We start from the raw sequence: 19438 nt of genomic DNA, 5'->3' as shown, positions 1-19438 counted from the left end.
GTAATACTTAAGGGCACTTTCAGGGATATCAGCTGCAAATTATGGCACCACTAAAAAAAAACGACCAGAGAAGTTTTATGGGAAATACTTCCTTTATGCTTATAATAACTAGAAAGTAGATCTCTTGTTTTATATTATTTTAGCTCTTCTACTTCTCTGAAGTCCAGTTACAGAAGACATTTGACACCTCAGAAAGGTATATAGCACATCATATTCCTATATTAATTTTTAAAATGACAATAACTTAATAATACATTACAAACTTTAACTCTCAAAACCGTCCAGAGCAGACAAGTGCAACAGTAAAGGTTTGAACTGTATTGCAAAGCCACCAGAGGGAGCTTAAAGATCACAGTCAACTGCCTTCACTGCATTCAGACAATATTTATCTGTACAATGAAAGCAAAGTCCAGTTAGTTTTTGCTTTAAAGAAAAGGCCAGCATATACATATTCTGTGCAAATTTCATATTATAAGAACACTGGCTCACTGAGCCCAAGAGCCCTCTACCCGGGTGCCCAGCACCTCCTTGGCACAACAGGGTTAGAAACATGCCCTCATATTCATCATGTTTGCAAAGTCCCCTAGAGCACGCCCATTCACTGTGTTCTTTCTAATTGTCTCCTTCAAACTCTTCTCTACTATCCAACTTACAAGGAATTAAAACACAGTAAGGTAATGAGCAGGTTCTTTTGGCATGCTGAAACCATTTGCAGCTACATCACTTTCCTTTCTGTACTGTGTGACATTACCTCTAACCATCTGTGCTCTCTTTTGTCCTGCAAGTTACCTATAAAAGCTTCTCCATGATGATCTCTTGGACAATGATCATCCTTCTGATTTTAGCATAACAAGCTACTGCCCCATAAGAAGAAAGTTCCTATGTGACACAGCATTATGAATAAAATTACAACCTTTCAACTACCAAAGCTGTCTGGATACAGAAAAGGCCCAGAAGCAGCGGTGCCCACAAAAAGGATCCAGCAGGACTACTGTTTCAAACGGCAGCTATCCACTCAAAGGAAAGGGAAACTGAAAAAAGAGAAGATTAGAGACACTGTAGCAGACTAGCACTAACGCTTCCAAGACCGCTAAACTTAGCTGAAAGCCTGGACAACTCCTAAGAAAGAAATGTAACTGCAGAAGATGGGAGACCAACTGCCAGGGAAAGTACACACACCGCTAGGAAACATCTGTTGATGTACATGAAGGAAGAATAAGGGCTTTGGGATTTTCTTTTATTTTCAATAGGAGTATTTAGATGTATACAGAGGAACTGAACCTATACATGTGTATTTAGAAACACCTGCTTTATACAAGCATTTCCTACCTCAGTAACACATGTTTTAAAAATATAGTGTAATTATGACTTACTTGCCAGGATGGAAAGTGCCAAGAAGTTAAAGTAATAGATACAAAGAATAGATACAAATAGATAGAAAGGAAGCAAACAGGTTGCAAATACAAGATATTCATTAAGACTAAAGCTGAAGTCACTCTGTATTTGCCACTAACTGGCTGAAGCAGTAACACCACATCCACATGAGAAGTCTGCTTTTTTAGCTCCTTCCTCTTATCTGAAAACACCTTTTGCTTAAAAAAAAAAAATGCATCAAATTCCACCCTCCCAAGTGATTCTGTTCAGGCAGTTTCATGTAAATCATCACAGATATACAAAATACAACTTTTTTGGTCATATATTAGAAGTTACATTATTTTCTTAGTGGTTTTAGATCACAGAATATAATTGCAGAATCACATAATGGTTGGAAGGGACCTTTAAAGGCCATCTAGTCCAACCCCCTACCATGGGCGGAGACACTTTCACCTTCCACCCAACCAGGGTACTCAGAGCCCCATCCAATTTGGCCTTCAACATTTCCAGGGATGGGGCATCCTCAACTTCTCTGGGCAACAATTGCCACTGCTTCACCACCCTCACTGTAAAAAATTTCTATCTTCTTACAAGGCCAATAAAAAAAGACTGAATTGGCTTCTGACTATGAATCTCGACCTCTTCAATACCTTCAACACCTTGTTCAAGTTGATTGTTTAGTAGTTTCTTCTAGTATCAGTCCAGAGAATTTTTTACTTATTGCTTACTTAAGACACTGATAGTATCTTAGAAGTAACAACTTCTACCAGTCAAGTGACAACATTATTCTGAAAATCAATAACGGAGTAGTTTTTTATTCAAATATTAGTTAGCCAGCTTGCATTGGCACTTCTGCATCAAAATTTTGCTAAGAAAAATCCTGGCCACAATCAAATATAAACATAACTAAGGATGGAAAGAGCATCGTTCATTCCTTGCAGGAAAAAAAAACTTGCCAAGTCAAAATTTGATTTTCCGCTTTTGCTGTGGCAAAACAGCACTGAATACAACCAAGGTCAGCATCTTCCTACAATTACACTGGGGGAAATCTGCAAATTAGCATGTCACAAAGAACACTCACGCACTCCTCCAGACTTCAATCCTTGGGAGAACACAGAGAGAGTACACTGGAGTGTTTTAAGCTGACACCCACAGTATTCCCACCTACCAAAAAGGTCCCCTATGAACAGCACAGCCTAAACACTAGGAGGATTATGGAAAGGCAAACACGCCTACTAAGAGAATTTTCTTGGTTAAAAAAAAAAAATCAAATTGCTTGTACCTGCTAGCACTAAAGCCAAGTAGGAGCCCTTCTTGCCAAAGGCAATGTTTATGTCTGCAAGTGAAGTACATTACAAACTTGACAAGAGCAGAAACAAAAATCTGATACTTCTACTGAAGTGTGACTTCATAAAATTCACCACAAACTCTCCAAACTGAGCTTCCAAATATGTAGGGCAATTATGCCTTTCTTGCAGTCAAAAGGTACAATAAAACTGTTCCCAAACTCTGGTCTGTGGGCCACTCTTGGCTTATGAAAACCCAGTTCAATACTTTCTTGTTCTTCAGAATGGTGTCGAGACTCTGTGCTGCAGAGAGCCTGGGAAACCCAGGGGGAAGAGCTTAGGAACCAGATCTCTGTCAATATACAAGGATAAGCAAAAGCCACCACAGATGGCAATGGCACTGCTGGGTCTGGACTTTGCTGACAGCCACCATCAGGCAAGTCATGCTCAGAAAAGCAGGGAATAAAGGAAGCCCAGATGGTTTGCCAACATGTCCCAGCAGGCAGGGAAGCCAAGTTATAGTGAGGCATATGCAAAGGAGAAAGATCATGAGTGAACTTGAGAACCATGTGCAGGGGAACACCATGTGATGGTGATAACATAGCTGAGGAGTACAGGCCAAAAAAAGAAGGAAAAAAAGAAAAAAAGGGAGAAAACAACATGAGGGCAAGCAATAATTTTTAACTAGTACACATCCTGCATTTAGGACAGCTAAATATATTACTCCACCCATGTAAGCAATTGTTACAGCTGCAACTAACTAATAATCAAAAGTCATTCAATTTTAAATTAATGTACTCCTCTACCAAGATGAGCAAAACCCACTAAAACCAGATTTCTATATCTTAAATAACAAAAATACCTTGAAATAATTACTCCCCAAAATAGTTCTGCTGTATAAGCAATTTATACAAAAGAATCAGACTCAGAATAAGGAGATTTCCAAGTTTAACTCTACCAAAGTCATATCAAGCAACATGCCCCAAGACTGAATTACTCTGACTTCTGTGAAGTCAAGCCATAACAAGTTTCCATTCCAGTTTTGGCAGTAACACTTTTCAAGTGTTTCAAATAAGCTTTTTTCCCTACAATATATCACAGCACACTCAAAAACTGTCACTTGTCTTATGAAAGTAGCTAATTGAAGAGATTAAATGTAGAGGTCAGGCACAGAGAACTGGACAATTAGCCACACTTTTGTTCTTAGATATTCACTCTTACTTCTCTAGCAGACACTGATACCTAATGATGCAAGGATGTCTTGTTCTCTCATGAAGCAGATGCCACAAGCTAACAATTCAGGCTAAATGAAGATGCTCAGCTCTGCAACTGCTTTACAAGTAGATCAGACGTTCCAGCTTTGGGCACAAGGCCAGAAGGAATTTAAGACAACTGATAACAACAACAGCTTCTGCTGTCCCAGTCGGATCAGTCACACCATGACTGCCTAGCTTTGAGTAACAGTTACTACAGAAAACTCAGCTGGCACAAAACACATCTCCAACTACGTTCCAATGACTTCCTTTACACTTACTATTTTGAATAATCATTTAAATTACAGCAGTGACTCAGTCTCCAATTCAAAAGATACTGAAGATTATTTGTGAAGATTCGTAAGAAAGATGCAATAAATAACTTCCAACCAGAACTGCACTAGAGACAACATGGTGAAGATTTAAGACTTTCTGAACAAAAACTTCCTTTGATAAAAAAGTCTTCTCCAAAAGTAATTATGACTTGAATTATTTAAACCCCAGAGTGCCCAGTATTTTTCAGTATATATTTGGAACAAATGTGTGACTGCTGGAAGAATTGCCTCCTACACACCTACTCACTCACATCTTGCTTTCATGCAGAAATTTAACAATAGGGAAAAAAGACTTATTTTTTCCTCATCGACTTTTGCTTTATATTCTGAAGCTGAAATATGTTATTAAGTCTTTTGCAAGTAAATCAGGAGACAAATTGTAGTTTGTAATAAGAGCTATTCTCAGTTTAGTAATGTTCTTGTATAAGATACTATATATATATATACACATTAATGGATTAAAGAGCCCAAGTAAATCATTACCATCAATAAAAAAATATTTTCTGAGATAAGACTTCTCTCCAAGGCAAGCAACAAACACTACTGAGATTTTACTTTTCTACTAACAATTTGATCCACAAATATAGACTATTACAGGCTCTCCACTGAAATTACCCTTCATTTATGTGCACAACACAGCTAAATCTGAGAAATATCCCATAATTGATATTTAGCCTACAGTAGTCTGGCTGTTGACAGTGAGAGATGAATACTGACATGAGGCTACAATTCAGACCCTTAAATTAAATGTTATTTATTTTCTAATCTCTACATTCACTGTTCTAACATTTCAAAGCACAAATGAGGTCTGACCTGCAGTTCTGTTTGGCAAAATAACTTTTCTAAAACATCTGACTGACTGATGGCAATGGGAAAATCCACATGGTCCCTCGCAGCCAGTAAGATCCAACAAAGCAACAAGAAGTCAATCCATGTATGCCAGAGAAAGCTCAAGCAAGACAGAAAATGTGACTCACTGTGTAAGAGGACAAAAATAAGAAAAACACCCCAACTACACGGAAATGTTACAGAAAACCTCAATGTTCCAAACCCAAACCTTTTAAAAGCATTTAATGTTAACAAATGAAATCAACCCACTTTGACTTCTGTAAAAATGGCACATCACAACTGTAGTAGGACAGGAACCCTAAAAATATGTTACTAAAGGATACAAAAAGTCAAAGTGCCCTTACAACAACTGTATTCAAACCTCAAGTCCTGCTCTCCTGTTTCTTCTCATTTCCTTTCATTCATTCATTTCAAAATCTTCCTAATAAGAGATGGGAGATTCAGCAGAAAATAACCCCCCATGCATTCTAGCTACTCCTCAGGTATCACAGGGCTGGTGGTGGCTGGCCTTAAATTCTGAATGATAGCAAATTTGGCAACCTGACCATCTCCTGGAGCTGGCGTGACCATGGCCTCCTTATCCTGAAGCAAGAAAGAGAAGAGTTGGTGGAAATGAACCAAATTTCTCCCTCAGCTCTCACCAACTCCAGCTGCTTATCTCTTTCCCCACAAGGAGGCATGGAAGACACACTGGTAATAGGTGGAAGGAGTCCCAGCACCAACACACACCAAAATCCTCACTCCAGGGTGGACTATCCCCTGGCAGGACCTGGTTCTCCAGCAAGAGATAGGATCCTAGCCTATCCACAGCCTCTAAAATCCTAATTGCAACTCAATCTGTATGATTCAAGTGGCTCACCTCTGTATGGCTCATTTCTGTGCCTATAAGACAGCACAGACACCACTTTAAAAATGTGCCAGGATAGTACACAGTGAATTTCAATAGAAAGATTGAAGCAAAGAAAGAATCATTGTGATCACTCTTCTACTAGACAGGAGATCATAATAACGCTGGTAATGGCAATACTCGGTTTCTAAAGTTCATAACTTGAGATGTACACAATATACCCATTTATCAGGCTCACTATACATCAAATACAGTCAGCATCTGCTCTCCTTCTGCAAAAGAAACTTTCATACTGTGTGTGAAGAAGTGTCTTATACTATCCTTTTTTTTCCTATCATCCAATTTCAAATTATACTTTCTGAAAGAACAGCTATAACCTGCCATTGCTTTAAGGGTGGCATTACTTTTACTTACATGTAGCCTTCTACAGTGAGCACGTGCAGTGGAGTCAGACATCACAGGGGTAACCCCCATGCACCTCAGACCCCAAAACACAAGGCAAAAGCCATCACTACATAAAATATTTAAACTGAGATAGTCATAAATTTTGATTTCTGAGTGTTTTAGGCTTTGACTCCTATCAAAAGGGCATTTCCTCCCACCAAGCTAATGAAGAAAGGCAGGCACACAGGGCAGCCAGTTTCCCTGCCAAAATTCAGTTTAGCACTTCCTCCACCATCAATCTTGTTAAAATGTCAAAACCATTTTGTCCTATCATAGTTATTTAGTAAGAGTTGATTAAAAGCAAGGTAAGGAAGTTTTTTAATTGTATCTATATTTGATGTGGAAAACTCCTTTGGTTCACTGTACTTTCAAAATGGCATGGCCTAAACCCCCCCCCTGCCTTTATTAATGGCTTTTGACTGTTAGGGCACTAATGAAAACTTACATACACAAGTCAAAACACACACAAAGTACAATATTTGAATTATGTAAGAAAACAGAATAAGATACAGAAAGATACAAGGTACAGACAAGAAATCAAGGTTTAGCAAAAAAGAGGAGCAGAATAGAGGCCAGAGGAAGAAGTTCATAACCTGCATTAGGTGGAAGATAAGAAAGTCAAGAGAATTTGTGAAATTGAAATTAATTTTGTGAAGAGAATAACATCTTTTGCTCAAACACAGGAAAAATTACGAACTTTCACTGAACACACCTTGAAAAAGGTTCTTCCCAAGTTTGTCCATACTGGGAAACAGCGAAAATCCATCTAGATTTGTACATACTTGAGACAATAAGATGTCTTCTACTTTTACCTTGTTTTCCCACTTTGTTCCACTCTTGCAAATACAGCCTGAACCATGATACTGAAGAAGTTACACATGTCTGTATTCATCCTTTGATATACAGGAGCAGACACATGACACATATTTTGAGAAAACCTCTTCTAAACATGAGTTTTCTATGATAAAGTTGGGGTTTTTTTAATCCCTACAGAAATGTTTTGGGATTCATTTAGAAGATGCAATTTTTAGGACTCCCTTAAAGTGAGTGCCTGAGCTCACACTAAGAAACCTGCACAAATGAGCCAAGTCTCAAGTTCTGAACAGTCAAAGGGCTCCACACATTCAGGCTCCACTGAAAAAATGATCATGAAGAAATGTGGTCATAATCATACATTTTATTCTCAGCCCTCTTAGAGGGAATATTACTGTAAAATGAACAGAAGACTAGCTCCAGAAACAATATTGTTATTTCTTTTGATATTAGAATTTAATTTTTACATATTCCCACTAAACAATTCATTATTCTGAAGCTACCCAACATCTGTTCCTAATCCCACTTAAAACAACCTCACAAAATAAAGGGTTTGCAGCTTACCCTCCCTAATTCTCTCAGGAAGAAGCACATTTGTTTTTGTGCTTGGGCTTTGGTGCTTGCTGTTGACAGGTGAGGAAAGCACTATTCATACTCTTTTCACCAGAAAGGAGTGCACCTGTTTTGTAAACTTATTTGCACATTTCCTCAATAACAATGCAAGATGTAGCCATCTTGGAAGCTACCAAGACCATGGCTGAAAGAGAAGTCAAACAGCAGCAACATTATTAGCAACATAAACAGTAGATGCCAGTGGCCCAAGAGATGAAAAAGCTAAACTAAATGTGAACAGTTAAGATCTTGATGAAAAACAAAACAAAAACTAAAACAAAATTATGACATAGAAAAAACGCAAAGCCCTCTCTGCACCTAAGATGAGTGAAGGTTAACATAACACTTTTCAGCCACGGCTTCAACGACACACAATTCACCTTTAAGGCACCTAGAATCAAACCAGCAGCTAGCTGCACAGGGGGAACATATTCCTTCCCTCCCACAGGGCTGCAGTGCTGTGCAACAAAGACACAGGCTGCCACTTGGGGATCTCCAGTTCCTGCATACACATATACATAGAGATGCTGTGGAGATGTCCTCATGAAATCTACCAGTGACAAATGTGTAAAATGTGACTTTTAGATGAGGGGTGCAACATAAGAGGAAACCAACTGAGCTGCAAAGTGAAACCCAGAGCAAGCAGGCAGGGGTCTGCCAGCACCAACAGAAACTGTGTGAAGTTATGGTAAGATGAGTGAGTGACTGACTTAAGGGACCATGTGAATGCCAGGACCACCAATACAAGACCAAGGTGTGGCAGATCAGTTTTGGGGAAGTTCGCAACAAAACCTTGAAGACCACCTATTTGCAGAACCAAACAAAATAATCAAAAGGAGAAGAACCTTTGCTGGTTGCCCAAGGCAGAGAAGTGACACATGTAGATGATGACACTAGTGAGAGGATGACACTTAACCTCACATCACCAGCTTGAACACCTTCCACCCATCCCCAGACAGGCAGTGCACAAGAGATTTGACTCCTCTTGTGCTGCCACAAGACACAGGTGGCAGTTCTGCTGTAACTCATCAATGAGCCAGCGTAGTTTGTGCTTGTATAATTGTTTCTGCTGCTTATTAGCCCTGGTACTGCTTGCACACCATCACTAGTGCCACAATTAATGCTAGTTGGAACATTGTTTCACAGTAATAAAGGATGGTATAACTGAGCATTGGTTGTCATCCAACTGCACCACTGTTCTGCATGCAGACCAATGCTTTAGTCCCAGAGCCACAGATGTTCTGTGGCACAAGTCAACGCACCAGCCTCTGGAGTACACACAGCCACTGCACTTGCACACTCTGTGTTAATGATGCTGCAACACATTTTTTGAATTCTGCAAACTGCCTCTGCCCTCCTTCACACGCTGTTGGAGCAAAAACCTATGCAGCCAGGATATTTAGTTGTGATCTCAAAGGGTAAAATTCAAGGTCCTTCCAAAGCAGCCTGAAGAAGGGATAGAACATGGCTCAATCACTTCCTTGTGCCTTAAAAACTATCAAATTATGCATTTCCAAAAAACCTGAAATACAAAAAGTTGAGGAACATACCACTCACTCCAATGCAACCACGTGGCTTTTCTGCAGCTCTTCAAATGAGCAGATTTCAAATTACACTTGTGAAGGATGCTGGTTTTATTATTTTCCATCATTACAACAGGATTCTAGTCTAAGTTGACAGTAACGAAGAGGGGGCTGCCTCTCCAGAACTCCAAGGCTGTGGTGCTTGGAGATCTTCCATTCCTTGCAGCCATGTTAATTCCTCTCCACTCCTAGACACACATTATTATCCTGTGCTAGCTTTGGCAACTGGCAAGTCCTTCTGACAGCCAGTCCAGCTCACTAACCTAGCAGATAATCAATCCAGCAAAAAGACAAGTAATGTTTTTTCTCTGCCACTCAGTGTTAGGCTGGTTTAAGCTCCTGTGAAAATATAGCCTATGTCACGCTTAGAAGCCTGGGACTGCAGATGTTCTTCACCTTAGCCAAGCTTTTGAAATCCCAGAGCCCACCATCATAAACTGTAAAATTCCATGGCAAGACACCTTTCTGCACTTCGCTGATTTCACAGCCACAGATTAATTATACAAAGCCTTCAAGAGACCCTGGCATAAGGCATATTTCCAACACTACCACAGCTGTGCCTCTAGCATTTTGCACAGCTGCACATAAAACAGCTGGCCTGAATGACAACAGAGTAAAATTCATAATTTCAGCACAAATCATGATATACCTTTAGCCTTTCTTCATATTCACTTTTGTAGTTCTGTAAATTTTGAATTTGGTAGGCACCACTAAACCAACTCATCTGACTTACAAAGTAACAAAAGCAAAACCCATTATTCACTTGCTCCTACATTAACTTAAATAACTTTTTAATGTATTTTCTATAAAAAATAAAATCAGTTTTGATTTGAAAAGAAAGAGAATTCTATATGCTATTTCCTAAGTAGTTTAACAACATAATTTGACCAAATTTCTTCAAGGAGCATAGGCAAGCACTCTCATCTCAGTCAAGACAGTACAATTGTCTCTAATGCAACACAGTGAAAATTACTTTAATTAAAAGACACCTTTCTCTCTGAATTCACTACCCAATCTAGCTCACTACGCAACCACTCAGGTGGGTGTGCTATTATCCTACGTTTTGGCAGAGCCAAACACAGCACTGTACAGCAGCCACTCATCATGTCTCTGAAGTAGGAAAGTTTGGGGTTTTCCTTTTTTGGAAAATGGTAAAGGGAAGAAGAGGGACTATTTAAAGGATATCCTCTTGTCAGTTTTCCTTCATTCCCTAAAATCCCTATCTAAACAACTACTCCCTGTTCAACAAGATGTTTTGGACTTCCAAGTCCAAAGGACCAACATCTCCTACAGCTCAGATCTGACACTTCCCCTTGTATGCCACATCTCCCAGCACATATGTGGGTTTATGCCACTCATACACCCCACTACACATCAAAATTGCAGAGATCTTATGTACACCTAATTCAGACTTTTTAGAATCAAAACACTGTCAGAAACTGACAAAAAGGAGTATTTTACTTATCTGCTTGTGACAGGATCAGCTCAACTTAATAATCAGGAGGATTTCTGCCACCTCTCCATAGGGAAAACTGTTAATTAACTAATGAACACAGATTAGCATAACAACGATAAGACTCTTAGGAAGCAGGTTAAAGGGAAAACAGCAGTAGGTAGTGCCTGAAGAAGAATAATCCAGATGGAGTTATGGACTAATGAAGCTCCCCAGCAGATGAATGTAGAAGCAAGCACACAGTATTTACATTGATTACGCAGAACAAAACATAGAAATATGCCAATGCAATGGTGACATGTCAAATGGGTGTGAAACATATTGATTCAAAAAGACTGTGAAACAGTCAGGGGAAATAAACTCTAAGCATGCATAATCCCATTTCACTAGATTTTAATTTCATCAAACACAATGTTTACTTTTCAAAGATATCAGAATTTCTATCAGTTCTCACTTCTCTAATCTCAACTCTTCACTTTAGTACAGATAAGCTCCATGCACATTTGGTCTTGGCTCCCAGTTAAGAGTTTCACTAGCATGGTGCACACGGCATGCACATTTATCTCCCAGGCTGTAATCTGAACTATGTGCCTGTAAAATGCACCAACCATACCAGCTCTTAAGCAAAAGAAGAAAAAGATATGCATATATATGATGGACTCTTAAGTTATTTAGTACTGTTCCGAAAAATTATCTGAACAACTTGGGTATGGTTCTCTGAAAACATCACCTTGCTGCTCTGAAGCAATTAAGAAAAGTACAATGTTTAGTACTATTAGGAAAGGAATACAGAAGAATATCAAAAATTTACAACCATCTAAAATCCTCATGTACCTACATCACAGAATTCTGGTCAGTTCATTCAAAAACAGTATCATAAATCTAAAAAAATACAGAGGGATGATCTGATGTATGGGGGAGCATCCCATACAAAAATGACAAAACCCTTCAGTTTAGCTAAGAGATGACTGGAGGATGAAATAAGATAGAGAATTATACAAAATCACAATGGATACCATGGAAGAAAAATCAGAACATGTTATAGTTATTTCCCATAATTTCAGAATGAATAAAATTATGAACCAGCAGGCTTCACTCAAAGAACTATATTGGTTTTTTCTAAAAATATTTGTAAACCTCATTACACTCAGAAAAGCATATAATATATATGTATAAAGACTAAATATATATAAAAACTAGAAGAAAAAAAAAAGGCATTCCAAAAGCAACTGGACCCATTTGTGGGCAAAAAACAATGACAACACCTCAAACTTTTGAAATTGCTAATTCAAATAATGTAAAGTGTCCACTAGTAAAAGAATCATCTTTACCTTTCAGACCTCTCTAAATCAGCAGCTACAGGCACCCACCAGAAAAAACCCATCTGAGCAGAAATTTTCTCAATTCTAGCCATAATATAGCACACATCCTGCTTGTTTCATGGGTGACAGCTTGGAGGACTTTCCAAATCTTCTCAGCATTGGAATGATTCATTTGTCTGACTTCTTCCTACAGGCAACCGGCCATAACAAAAGCAGAGCTACTCCATCTCTCCCTTTCACCCTTACTATGAGCCATGCTACGGAGTCTGAAAAGTTGCCTCACAATGAAGACATATTGCAACAAGAAACTGAACTTCCTTGTGGAATAAGGATTGTCATGGCCTCTGTGGAGAACAGGCTGGCTGGTTATGTCAAGATGTGAGATAATGGAGAATTGATGAGGCTGATTGAGCAAAACCACAAGCTGGGCCACTTGCTCATCTTGTGCCTGGGCTTGAGCAAGGCTTAACAACTGAATGTTGCCTGGGCTGAAGCAGAGGCCCCAGAGCCCAGTGTTATCTCAGTAAAGTGCTGAAGCATCCAGGTCTCTGTGCCAGCCCTCAGCCTCACTGGCCCCTTCACTGTGCACAACAAGCCTTGGTTTAGATCTGTTCCTCTGAGGAGACAATGATGGGGATAAAGACCTGGTGAAGGTCAGAGGGCCACCACTGCTGCCTCAGCCCTGTGGAGGAACACACTGAGGTACCACACTTCTGTGCTGTCTTTTCCAGCCACAAGATAGGTAGCTCAGTTTTATGAAGGTAATCAAAGACCCTCATTCAGCCCTTGTTTATCTATTAAAAGCCACACCTACCAATATGAAAATAAGAAAACAGATATTCCCCCACCCTACATCTATGATGGCAGCAACAGGCAGCTAATGATTTTTAACTGCAGTCATTCATCCATTTGTCCAAGAAGTATAAAACCAGTATTTGAAATCCTTCACTATGGATGGACAAGAATACAACCCCATTCTACAGACAAGTCAATGGGTTTGCTCCTCTCCCCAAGGCAGGCACAACTCTGTGGTAAGATTTGTTTCTCTAACTGCCTTAGAGCTTACCTGGGAACACTTGTGCACAGAGCTATGCACTTATATTTTGTAGGTCTAGTGCAGTTATCAGCAATCTAACAAGAACCTATAATCTGCTGCTTCAATAAAACAGACTATTCATGATTCCACAACTATGAAAGTTCTTATTCAAAGTGACTGGACTTTAGTGCCTAAGTGGTTATAAATGAGAAATTAAGCCTGTCTGCACCCAGCCCCTCTGATCTCTGAGGACTAGCTAGAAGGCAAGGGGGTTTATTTCCTGACAATTTCATACACTTACCACAACAGGCCTGATCTCCACAAAAGGTAGGTCAAAAAGAGCCAACCATAAAAACTGCCAAGTTTGATGGTATAAACAATCTGATCCTACTAACATGCTCCCTTATGCTCTTACTCTGTAAGCTTATTTGAACATCTGAAAGTGAAGTTTCTAGGACCACTGTCAGACCACCCAACTTTAGCCTGAAATCTGCCTTAGAATAGCAGGATAAATCACAAACTAAGTGGTATCCTGAGAAGGTGGTGATGTGAGAATCCACATCACCCCTGCATACACACCCAACACCCATCGTTTGAAACAGACCACAGTCAAAACAGAACATTTACAAATTTGGAAAGAATGGAATTCTTCTGCAAAATCACAAAATCACAAGGTTGGAAGAGACCTTCAAGATCATCGAGTCCAATCCATGCCCTAGCACCTCAACTAAACCATGGCGCTGAGTGCTACATCCAGTCTTTTTATAAAACACATCCAGGGATGGTGACTCCACCACCTTCCCAGGCAGACAATTCCAGTACTTGATCACTCTTTCTGTAAAAATATTTTTCCTAATATCCAACCTATATTTCCCTTGCTGCAGCTTAAGACTGTGTCCTCTCATTCTGTCAGTTGCTGCCTTTACCCAAATGTTCTTTGAGCTTTCCAAGAGCCACACCACACAGAATAGCCTAACAAAGACCTCTGAACCTACTTCGCTCACCCCCCTGCCCAAAAAAGAACTAATTTCAAAGTTAGATCAGGTTGTTCAGGGACTTGTTCAGTCAAGTATTAAATATCTCCAAAGACAGGAGATCCTACAGCCTCCCTACACAGCCTGCTCCACTGCCTTCACCAATCACATTTAATGTGATTTTTTTTGTCTTCTCTCCAGCTGGAATGTTCCCTTCTGAAACTTGTAACCTCTTCTCTTTTCAGTATGCAGCTCTAAGTGAAGTCTGGCATTTCTAATATCAGGAGAGTCAGAGTTAGCAAGTAAATTGTACAGTGGAGGTATATTACACACTTGAGCCAACCTGACAACTCACCACTAGCAGGGGCAGACCAGCTCTGTACGTGTCCAACAATCTAATTTCAGTGCCCCTGTGCTAGCCCTGCAACCTAAATGGCTGCACAGATAGCCAATACATCTTGCTAACCTGACAAAAATCCATTCCCTTGTTTAATTCCTATGTCATCTCATCAACATCAATATCTTCTGCACAGGGTCACAAGGGAGAAAGCAGAGCTGCAGGTAAGAACAGAGTACCTCTTTTTGGAGGGAGGTGGGGTGAACAAATAATAACCTGTGAATTTACATTTAGGTGTCTGAGAATATCATATGCTAGAAAATTTCAACCTGCTTTAATAAACTTTCAGCAATAACTAAGTGGTGTTAGCCATATTTCCTACTTCATCCTCTCACGTCTGGGATGAAATTTACATTTCTTTCCTTAATAATACAACCTATGCCTTCTCTAATCCATGAAGACAGCTATTAAAACAGTGCTTAACTAGTACTAATTATATTTGTCATTAATTACCACCTGAGCTAAACAGAACATAATAGATAGGAGATACATGGTCAGGGGACACCATGCCAGTAGGAAATAGAGGAGGAGTAAATTAGGTCATACAGATGTTGGTGTATGGTCTTTACCAAGCCAAAGTCATACAGGCCAAACATGGATACTAGCCTGTGGCACTGAGAAACTTCACATCAAAGGATTAATGGGGATCTTACTTCAGGTGAACACCATGCACCTTTACTAGAAAATAATTACACACTCAATTTTTGTACCTTAAATACTTTTATGCACATTAAAGAAAATAGTTACAGCACCAGCCTTCAAAATCATGCTTGGCAGCTAATGACAAGATAAGTTTCATCTTTTATTACAATTTATCAATTTAAATTGACAAATTCCAATCCTTTCTCAAATTAAGCCTTTTGAATATGAGCTACCTAGAACCTGTTGAAAGGCATTACTGGTAACAAGGGAAAAGCATTTCCATACAGCTGTAGAAGAGCTTGGTGAGAGAAAAGATTGAACATTTCCAGTTTTTAAACATGGCATGCCACGGTTTGTAAAGTCCATAAAGATCAGCAACTTAGGAGATCAGGACTTGGGCGTTTTTTATCTGATATCTAAAAAGCAATTTTTTCAAAGGAAAACTCAACTAACCCAGAGCAATGAAAAAAAAATTATGAAAATACTTCTCAAAGACTTAGAGAGCTCACAGTAATCCATGCTTATCCTCAAGGAAAGTTAATTAAACACATTCAGGCCTTTTTATTAGCATGCCACAATTTTTCTCAAGGCTTAGAATTTCTATTTGAAATCAATGCAAGTATCAAGTAAACCACCACCACTCCCTGCTCTGTATTTTGAAATGCTTAAAAACCTTTGATGCATCCATATTTTGCGAGGCTAAAAACCTAGCCATGCATATTTTGCAAGGATTGCCACTGTCTCAGCTGCGACAGACTGTCACAAGAAAACCTTGCTGAATCCCCCCACAGCTCCCTGCCCAGTTAAAACCTTCTGCCATCTATTGTCAGACCATTCACAGCTCTGCCCTTTCCACTGCTTCAGGTAAGGCTCCACTGCAAGGTGGCGGACTCATGACCTCCAACAGTAGCAGCAGGTTCATCACCCTTTACAAGTCCTCAGATTTTTACATAAACACCTTTCTAAGTGATCCCAGCAAGCTGCATGATCAGTTCACCCCTCCTATCTGCCAGACAGAGATAACTTCCTGTCCTCATCCCTAAGAGGACCTTTAACCAAACAGTGCAGCCCCCTGGCTAAATGAAATTCAGATCATCACTGTTCAGGTGCAGTCCTGAAACACAATCAGGCCCCTCTTTTTCACAGTTGCTAACAAGACAGAACAGGAGCAGAGCTCATAACTGTTTCAGTCCCTGGGGTCTTATGTCCACCTTTGTGAAGCACCTGCTGAGCTGCATTCCTCTCCTGCATCCCTCCTAAGACTCAATGATTTCTGAGAAGGAACACAATAGGGGCAATAGGGCAATAACTCTAAACAGTTCTCACAGCTCTTCCACAGCCAGCCCTGCTTAAAGCCTGGTTCTGAGTCCTCACCCTCACGGATAGCACTAGTGAATATCTCTGTTTCATGCAGCTTCCTCGGTAAGAGCCATCTAACTAGTTCTTCTCAGGTTAGTGTTGTCTATGAAACTTCCAAAATCAGCTGTGGAAAAGAAATAAAAGAAGAAAAAGCCAAATATCACAACAAGTCAGGTTTCATACAGTCAGAGGCTGTAGGGAGAAAGGATCCTTGTTGAATTTCTACCTAACATCCATGTGCTTGCAGACCCAAGATGTCTATTTACCAGCAAGTTCAGCAACTATTCTTCAAGAGAATCACAAACATTTCCATAAGAGACCTGCACCTTTTCACTGTACTAAAGTTTTTATTTAATTCAACTCCACAGTAAGTTGCTTTTCCCTCTCTGTGCTAGCAGGCTATGCTAGAGAAACAATGCCCACAACAAGTTACCTTTAGTCTTCAAGCACAGATGCAAGACTTGGGAGATGCCACTGCACATGCTAGTGGTTTGATACTGAAAACTACTTAACCACCAGCTTTGTTCCACACCCCTGTTCTGTTACACAGTAATACTTTCTACCGATTTTCCTTACCAAGTCAAACTCTCCTAGTAATTACTGCATTTGTGTTATTTGTAAAACAGAGATACACAGACCTTACCAGAACATCTAACAATCCACACAGACATCTTTTGTAGAGCATGCACGAATCAAAATCAGCTCAAAGCTTGAAGCACATCACTAGTGGCATACTTTGTAAAGTATTTTTCTAAAAAGACTAGTGCTTGCTGCCAAGCTACTTATCTTTACTGCCCTGCTTGGAAACATAGTCAGTGTTTTTCAGACTTTTACTTGCAAGGAGTAACACACATATTTTGATGAGACACCCACGACTAAAGATGATCACCTCTCACTTTACATTCGGGCTACTTCAGCGAGACATTAAAACACAATCATTCAGGCTCTGGCCATTGGTTAATTATTGATACCAGAAAAACTTCACTAGCATTTCTTTGGTTCTTTTGAAATCCCATTAATAGCAACAGCTTACAAACTTTATCTCTGTCAGAACCACTTTTTGGTAAGACAAATTCTGTGGGGAAGGCTTCAGCTAGACATGTACAGAAGATCTGTAATAAAGACCTGTAACCTATAACAGCCAACACAGAGCTTTTCATTCAAACAAGTCTTTTACAAGGATGCAAACCTAGGATGCTTTAACACCAGTGGTCACTATCGGTATCCAGCTCCATCACATTTATGATCTTTGCCACATGGGCTTTCTTTTCCACGAAGTTATGAAAACAAGATAACACACAGACATCAGGGACAGTTAATTGATAATTAAACAGATCAAGTGCGAAGCACCACTAATGGCTTTGCTTCAACGCGGCTGCACCGTGAGCCTCTGGCTCCTCGGTGCCCCTCCACTTAAAGGAAAACTCTGGAACCGGATCGCGCCACTTCCGAGGCCGCTTCCACGCTGTCCAGGGTGCCTCGCTGTCTCCGCTGGGCTGGGGACGGGCGCGACCTCCCGCCGCTCCTCCGCCGCCGCGGGAGGTGCCCCGGGCCCCGGCCCCGGGAGAGGGGAGGGAGAGTTGCTCGCTGGCAACTTGGGCGAGGGTCAGGGCGGCGGCCGGTGGCGGTGCGGGGGCTCGGGGACGGGCAGCCCGCCGGCGGGGCGGGCAGCGCGGGGCGCGGGCAGCCGGCACAGCCTGCCTGGGGCGACGGGGAGCGGGCGGCACATGGAGGAGCGGCGCGGCGTGCGCGGCGGGGCCGGCCCCGGCTGCGGAGCCACAGGGACGAGCCGGCGCGGCGGCGGCGGGGCAGGAAGGGAGGGAGGGAGCCCGCTCGAGAGGGGAGCGGGACGGGACGGCGGAGGCGGCGCGCCCCGGCGGGCTGCGCCCCGAGCTCCGCGCCTGAGGGGCGAGGGCAGCGGGAACGGAGGCGGGGAGGGGAGAGGGGTCCGGCGCGGGCGCCCCTTCGGGGGCGAGGCGGCGCTCCGGGCGCGGCGGTGCCGCCGCCCGCCTCACCATGAGCACTTTGGCCGCGTTCTCCAGCTGGGCGATCACCTCGGGGGCGCCCCCCGCCGCCGCGGCCGCCGCCGCCATCATGGTCTCTCTTCAATGACGCGCCATGCGCTGCATTCTGGGGCGAGGCGGCCGCGCGGCCAATCCCGGCCCGGCCCGGCCCCGCCGCGGAAGCGAAGCGGCGGCGCCGCCGCAGCGCTGCGAGCACCGGGCGGGGACAGCGCCCGCCCCGCGCGCCTCCCTCCGCCCGCCCGGCCTGGCCCCGCCCCGCGCCCCAGGCCCCGCCCGACCGGCCCGGCCCGGCCGGCCCGGCCCGGCCCGCAGAACGCGGCGGGACCTCCCGAGCCGCGGGGTGGGGCCGTCGCCGCTCCCCGCCGGGCCCAGGTCGCCGCACTTGTCCGGCCCGCAGTTTGTTAGGGGTGGAAGGGGCCGCTGGAGATCAACCGGTTACACCCCCTGCCAAGGCAGGGTCATCTGGAGCAGGTTGCGCAGGAACGCGTCCAGGTGCATTTGGAATGTCTCCAGAGAGGGAGGCTCCACAACCACCCTGGGCAGCCGGTTCCAGTGTTCTGCCACTCTCCACGGAAAGAAGTCCTTCCTCGTGTTGAGGTGGAACTCGTTGTGGTCAAGTGCTGCCATTGCTCCTCGTCCTGTCGCTGGGCACCACTGAAGAGAGCCTGGCACCATCCCCTTGGCACTCTCCCTGGAGACTTCCATGCACTTCTTGCGCTTCCCAATGAGCTCAGGTGCCAGCGCGGCCGCAGGCGCTGGTTGCTGGCAGTCTCTTGTGCATTGCAGTGCTTGCAGATCTGTGGTGGGATGAGAAGCTGAGTTTGTAAAATATAGC

General features: G+C 42.3%; 1 protein-coding gene across 1 annotated transcript in view; it reads right to left on the bottom strand.

Annotated features, from left to right (window-relative positions):
- The window catches only part of XPO4 (exportin 4), an 80104-nt gene extending 61404 nt beyond the window's left edge, over positions 1-18700 (bottom strand). Inside the window, exon 1 of the mRNA XM_036404121.2 lies at positions 18595-18700. Coding sequence (XP_036260014.1) covers positions 18595-18675 — 81 coding nt within the window. The 5' untranslated portion in view covers positions 18676-18700. The remainder of the gene's footprint in view (positions 1-18594) is intronic.
- Positions 18701-19438: the final 738 nt, after the last annotated feature.

This window comes from Molothrus ater, chromosome 2, assembly GCF_012460135.2.
Source record: "Molothrus ater isolate BHLD 08-10-18 breed brown headed cowbird chromosome 2, BPBGC_Mater_1.1, whole genome shotgun sequence".
Classification (NCBI taxonomy): domain Eukaryota; kingdom Metazoa; phylum Chordata; class Aves; order Passeriformes; family Icteridae; genus Molothrus; species Molothrus ater.
This window is presented reverse-complemented; position numbering and strand designations above follow the sequence as displayed.